The sequence below is a fragment of the Pteropus vampyrus genome, unplaced genomic scaffold, assembly GCF_000151845.1.
Source record: "Pteropus vampyrus isolate Shadow unplaced genomic scaffold, Pvam_2.0 Scaffold90, whole genome shotgun sequence".
Taxonomy (NCBI): Eukaryota; Metazoa; Chordata; class Mammalia; order Chiroptera; family Pteropodidae; genus Pteropus; species Pteropus vampyrus.
In genome coordinates this window covers 37,741-44,461 of record NW_011888871.1, presented here as the reverse complement: position 1 = coordinate 44,461, position 6,721 = coordinate 37,741, and the positions used below count along the sequence as shown (strand labels likewise).

At 58.5% G+C, this 6,721-nt stretch overlaps 1 protein-coding gene across 1 annotated transcript in view; it reads right to left on the bottom strand.

The window, feature by feature from the left end:
- Positions 1-6,721, bottom strand: part of LOC105294592 (cAMP-dependent protein kinase type I-beta regulatory subunit) — a 97,454-nt gene that overhangs the window by 76,623 nt on the left and 14,110 nt on the right. The window contains exon 3 of the mRNA XM_023532751.1: positions 6,176-6,366. Within this exon, the coding sequence (XP_023388519.1) occupies positions 6,176-6,346 (171 nt within the window). The 5' untranslated portion in view covers positions 6,347-6,366. The remainder of the gene's footprint in view (positions 1-6,175; positions 6,367-6,721) is intronic.

Below are 6,721 nucleotides of genomic sequence, written 5' to 3'. Positions count from 1 at the left end.
AAACCCCTGAAACTCAACAGTAAGAAAACAAATCCAACAGGAAAACCGGCCAAAGGCCTGACCAGACCCCTCACCGAAGAAGATACACAAACAAGATGGCAAATGAGCGTCCGAAAAATGCTCCGTGTCGCAGGCCATCAGGAAAATGCAAACTAAAGCAACAACGAGACACCACTACGGACCTCTCCGAACGGCCAAAATCCGGACCCTGACGACACCCAGTGCCGGCGAGACTGGTGGGGACGCGACGTGGTGCAGCCGCGGGGGAAGACGGCTTGGCGGTTTCTGACAAAACTAAACTTAGTCTTGCCACACGATCCAGTAGCCACGTTCCTTGGTATTTTACCCCAAAGATGTGAGAACTTCTGTCCACACAACAACCTGCACACGGCTGTTCTGTCGGCTTTATTCGTGATCGCCAGAGCTCGGAGGCAGCCGGATGCCCTTCGTCCAGCGGGTGACTGCCCTTCGGGAGGACAAACCGTGGTCCGTCCAGATGACGGACTATTAGTGATAAAGAGAGATGAGCCATCGAGTCCTGAAAAGACACAGGGGGACCTCAGATGCTTGTTATTAAGTGAAAGAAGCCGATCTGAGAAGGCAACACAGTGTATGGTTCCAAGCGTGTGACATTCAGGAAAAGACACAGCTCTGGGGACGGTGAAATGATCGTGGGATCAGGGAGCGGAGGGACGAGCAGCCAGAGCACAGAGGACATGTAGGCAGTGAAATGGCTCTGTGTGATGTGACAGTAGGGGGTACGTGTCACTGCACGTCCGTCCAAACCCACAGGATGCACAGCACCCAGCGCTACCCTCAGGGACACCGTGGACTTTAGGTGACAGTGATGTGCCAGGTGTGTCTGTTGGTTTGAGCGACGTCCCACACCTATGCGCGACGTTCACGGGGGTAGGGGCACGGGGCGTAGGGAACTCTGCGCGCTCTGCTCGGGTATTCTGCAGACCTATGACGTCTCGGAAAAACAGCCAACCGTGCCAAAAAGCACACACGGAGGGTTCTAAACCGCATGACATGTGCGGGACAGGACAGGGAGGGAGAGACGGTCACCGAAGACAGCTCCAGGGAAATGTAAGGGCGGGCAGTCCCGAGAGACGGGGGACGTGTCGGTTCTTTGTCCTTCTCTGTACTTTTATTTTCTAAGGTTTTGTGGGATCCATCTTTCTTCCTACGATTCGGTAATTCCTGAAAGCTTTAAGCCCCTTTTTGAAAAATGCTTTAATCGCTCTCCGTCGCCTTCAGCCAGCTGTGTCTCATCGCATTGAAACGCTCCTATCCAACGTAGGAACAGCTGCTCTTTCTTTGGCTTTGAGCTGGAGACGGGGGTCTGGATAGATCCACGCAGCTCGGCTCTCAGCACAAAGACACCTGCTGTGTCGCTGAGTGAGCGGGGCCAGGCTGAGCGCTGAGCCACAGACGGCTGGTGAGCGGCTGGGTGACAGCTGCAGGGACACCACGTGGGCACTCTGTGCCGGGGGGGGGGGGACACAGGTCCGAGCTCACACTGAACTCCCAAGCACGGAGGGCAGGGGAGGGGAGGGCAGCCCATCTGGATGGTGCTCGGCGGGCGGGGGCTGCTTTAAACTACTTTCCGTTATTGATACTGGTTGGAAAATCATTCTGGAAATAAACATGAACGTAGGAAAGTCGACAGACTTCTCCTGTCCTGGAAGTGCCTGGTGGCCTTTGCACTGCTCTGCCTGAGGACGGACCAGTAGACATCCCAGAGCAGTGGGGCCCACACAGCGACCCGGGCACAGTCTGGCCAGTCCCAGGAGTCAGAGGGGCGAGGGCCGGTGTGCCTGGACGGCGGGGGCCCCTGAGGGAGGAGGCAGGAGAGAAAGTGGCATGAAGGGTATCACCAGCTTGCCAGCAGGTCTGAGCGGCAGGAGCCCTGTGCCAAGGGGACGCCCTGCCCCCGGCCTAGCTGCCACACCGCCAGCGGGCCGGCAAGCCCACAGACGGACCCGCGGTCCTCCGATCCACATGACGGAATAGCACGCGGGGATTTTTCAAAAGTGATCTAGCGAGCCATAAAAACACACAAAGAACTTTAAAGGCACGTTACTAAGCGAAGGAAGCCACCCTTAAAGGCTACGCTTACTATAGACAGCATTCTGGGAAAGGCGAAACTCGGGGGCAGAGAAAGATCGGGGTGCCAGGACTTGGAAGGAGTGGAGGGGACGACCAGGCAGAGCACGGGGGGCTTCCAGGGCAGCAGAACCGACCTACAGGATACCTAACGACAAGTGCGTGACACCACGTATGTGTCAAAACCCGTGGAACTGTAGGACACATGAACCCTAATACAAACTCCAGTTAATGGAAACGCGTTGTCATCGGCTGCAGCAACTGCACCGCGTTAATGCAAAGTCAGTGACAGGGACACCGCGCGGGAGGACGGGGCGTTACGGGGCCTCTCTCTACTTCATGCTCTATTTTTCTGTCCACCTAAAACTGCTCTAAAAAGTAAAGACGATGAACTTTAGAAACACGGTGCCCCTCGGAGCAGAATAAACAGCAGAACACGAGCGGGTTAACAGCATCTGTGATGGGGCCACGAAGCAAAAGCAACAAAAGCTTTTCTTTCGCTGAGGAAAGAAATCGAGGACCTAAATAACACGGAGAAGCAGCCAATTCCCGCATCGGAAGGGTCAGCATGTCACGGTGTCTGTGCTCTCCAGACCGGCCTACGTCTTTGGTGTCAGCCCAGTCAAAATCCCCAGACGGTCTCCGGCCACGCCGCCCTGAACGAGCCCGAGCCCGTCTGATCTCGGAAGCTAAGCAGGGCGGGCCCGGTGAGGACTTGCATGGGAGACCGCCTGGGAAGACCGGGTCCCACAGGCGTAAAAATTAAAGAAATGAGGGATTGTAAGCTGACAAGGTCCTTGAGATCCGTGAGGTCAACCAAGGGTCGCCTAAATAAATAAATAAATAAATAAATAAATAAATAAAATCCCAAGAGGACTTTTTTGGCCAATATCACCAGGATCAGTCTAAACTATCCCGGGAAAAGCAAAGCAACTAGCGTAGACAGAACAGTTCTGAACAAGGACGAAGTCGGAAGGTACGTCCCCGACGCCAACGGCCGCTGAAGGACACGGCCGCCGCACGCAGGCCTGCACCGACCAGCACGTCCAGACGGCCCCGCCCACGTGTGGCCAGCCAATCAGGACAGAGGCGCGCCCACGGTCCAGCGCGCACCATCTTAAACGCAAAAGCGCCGTCTATTAAAAACGTTTCGCGAAGCGGGGCTTAAAAGTCACCTTCCGCCACGCGACCGGCACCGGCCGGGAACGAGAAGACGTGGTCCAGGCTGGAGGAAGGCACCGGGAATCACACACCCGACGAAGAACTTGCACCCACGCGCACGACGGTACGTCACGTCCAGCCGTTTTCCTATTAAATCCTTTCCTCGCCAGAAAGGGATTTTCTGAGAGAAAAGAGCCTGAAAGCGTCGAACACAAAGCAACGGAAAGAAAGTAAAAACCGTGGCCCATCCACGGGATGGAGTATTTCATGGCCACCAGAGGCTATCAAAAAGCCACTAACAGGATGCTGAGGGACGTGGACGCGCTGACGCTACTGAGATGGACACTTCAAAGCGGCTGAAACAGTAAGTTTCACGTTACGTCTATCTGACCACAGTGAAATATGGCCGCTGACAAGAAAAACCAAACGAAAGACGAACATAGACTAAAATCACGCACGCCTGCATCCGTGCGTGTATGCTGCAAAGCGAGAAAAGCCCTCGGGGAAATGCAGGGCGGGGACACGGGGACCGGTGACGGTGCACGTTCACCAGTGGCCTTTCCTCTGGCATTTCAAATTCGCCGATGAAGGGTGACGGCTCTGGCACGGCGGGTCCCACAGCATCCCCAGTGCCAAGAGGAACGCTCACCCCTGAGTCTCCACCCGGAGGAGCTGGACCTCCTCAGACGGCCCAGGATGAAGGACTCACTCACCCAGGCCCGGGCAGCACCCCGAGAGCTGGCCATCCCGCCGGTCTGCACGGCGGCCCCGCCTCGCCCTGCCGGTGGCTAGCAAGGCCTCCGGACGCGCTTCCTGCCTGCGACACAAGCTTCCGCCCACGGCTCCCCGCCTGTCCACTGGGCCAAGCCCCTGCTCCAGCCTCCCACAGGAAACAGCACGTACTGGCCCTGATAACAAACACGCCACGGCGGCCACTGGTCAGGCAATCGTAGCAGGAACAAGACAGACACGAGGTTGTAGGACTCAGGCTCCTCCTATTTGGGGATCTTAAGCCATTCGAGAACCCACCGCAAACTAAGGATTTTCCTCCCCGTAAAATGCACCCACCGACAGAAGCGTGCGTGCAGTTTCAGAGAATTTGCACCATCACCCCAAAGTCTGTACGTATTGGCTATTACGGAAAAGAGCATCAGAAGCCACCTGTCACGGCTGCGGGCTTTCCTCCGTGCCCAGACGTGTCACGCATCCACGAGCGGCAGCTGCGGTCAGCGCAGGTCTTCGTACAACCCCCGCCCTCGCCTGGGAAGGCCACTGCGGGGGCTGAGCTGTGTCCCCAAAACAAGCCTGTTGGAGTCCCAGCCCCCAGCGCCTCAGCACGCGGCCGTATTTGGAGGGAGTCTGCAGACGACCGCATCGTGTTAAGACGAGGTCAGCAGGGTGGCCCCAACCCAGTACGACCGCGTCTTTATAGAAAGGCAAACGCCGTGTGACGAAGGCAGAGGTGGGGCGACGCGTCGACCAGCCCAGGAGCGTGCAGGGCCACAGCAGCGAGGGGACAGGCCTGGGCCAGCTCCTCCCCGAGCCCGCGGGAGGAGCAGCCCTGTGACGATGCGGAGACCTCGGGCGTCAGCCTCCGCCCCGGAGACGATGGGTTCCCGCTGCTCAGGCGGCCGTTCGGGGTCCTTCATTCCGCGCCGGGACCGACGTGGTACCACGGTGACCGCGACTTAGGAAACAAGGGCGCACGTCACTCCCGCACCGTTAGGTGACAGGAAGTGCTCAATTTAGAACCAAGGCTGAAAATGGGGTCTTCTACCTCCCCGGGCTGGGCACAGGCGCCGCCCCTTCTGGACCTCGGTCCTGACCTGCCACAGGCAGATGACGAACCGCCTCTCAGGGCAAGTAGGGTGGATCAGCTTCCCAAACCGCTGTCCTCGCCCAGCCTGCCCACAAGCCCCCATCGCACAGCCGCCTCGATGGCTGAGGCCTACGCGAACAAAGCAGGCTCTTAATTCTTCCGTCCAACCCTGCTTCTTTCCAGATGATGTTCATTTTTCCCTATTCCAGAACTTTCCAAATTTTCTTTAAAAGGTACGCGTTACTTTAAAACGTTTTTGAATGGACTGCTTTAAAGGGAAGGACTAACTTCCTCCTGCTGGGTTAGGGATCCCTGGCGACCGGGCTGAAAAACGGGCTGAGCCTAAACTGGGTCCATTCAGTCCCCACGAGAGACGGGGACAGCTAAGTCATAACGAAGGGCCAAGAGGAAGAACATGCGGTGGCTCCCAGAGAGGGTTCAGGCTGGCGAGCCGGAGTGTGGGAGGAAGGAGCCACTCTGAGGTGACAGAAAGCAGGACAAATGACCAGCAGCTCACGCCCCAGCCCCGCTCTCCAGCCCGTCCTGTAGAGGTGAAGCCGGGGGCGGGGGGGGTGCTAAGATAGGCCACCCGCTGAGGAGGGGTGCAGGGTCTCTCTCTGCAGGAGAGGGGTCAGGCATGTGCTTTCCCCACCCCTGCACACATCCACGGGGCGCTGCCACCACAGGGGGCCTCCGTGTCCCAGGGCACGGGGTCTGAAGTCAAACAGCCCACGCCACATGGCTTCGCTATTCTCTTACCCCAAACGCCAGCGCCAGCTGCACCTGGGCCCCCTCTCACCTCGTCCTAGAGGTGAAAGCCACCGGTGAGTCCCACACGTGAGCGTCACAGCCCATGAGACCTCAGAATACTGACCCACCAGGGAAGAAGGCGGGCTTCTGTGCCCCGGGACAGTCCCTGGACGCACCTGGCGAGGTCAGTGCTCAGCTCCCCTGCCTGCCCGGGAAAAAGCCACAGGATGACACTCCTGGGGACACCCGATGTGCTCCCGAGCAACAGGGTGGAGGCGTGAGACGGGGGGCTTGGCCCAGTGCACCTGCCGAGGGAAGTCAGGCGGAAGCACTGACCTCCTCCAGCTTCTCGAAGTGCTCCCGCAGGAACCGCATGGGGCGCTCCGGCTTGGCCACGCACAGGTGGACGACGCAGTCCTTGAGCACCTGCTGAACGCCGTGCTTCTGGACGTACAGCTCGCAGCCCTTCAGGCCCTCGGCGTCGTCCAGGCAGGAGGGGGCGGCCATGGTGACCAGCTTCCTGCTTCCTGCGGGGAAACGCAAACCACAGGGCCTCAGCCCGGCTGCCAGGGGAGCCCGCGTCTGTGAACACCCCCCTCTTCCCTGCCTCGAGGCTTATGGCTGTGACCAAGCCCGGTGGCCACTGTGACAGAGCTATGTGGTCCGAGGTTATATCCCGCACTTGTCAAAGACCCGGCTGAGTTAACAACGACCCGCAAAAGCCTCACCTCTGACAGGTCCTTGTGGGTACAGAGGGGGCCCCAGCATGGTGCTCGAGTTTGAGAACCCCCTTTTCTCTGAGGGAGCGCCTATGGGAGTGCAGTGGGCCCTGAGTGGCCACCCGCCATGTGGTCCCCCTGTGCCCATCCCTCCCAAGGACGG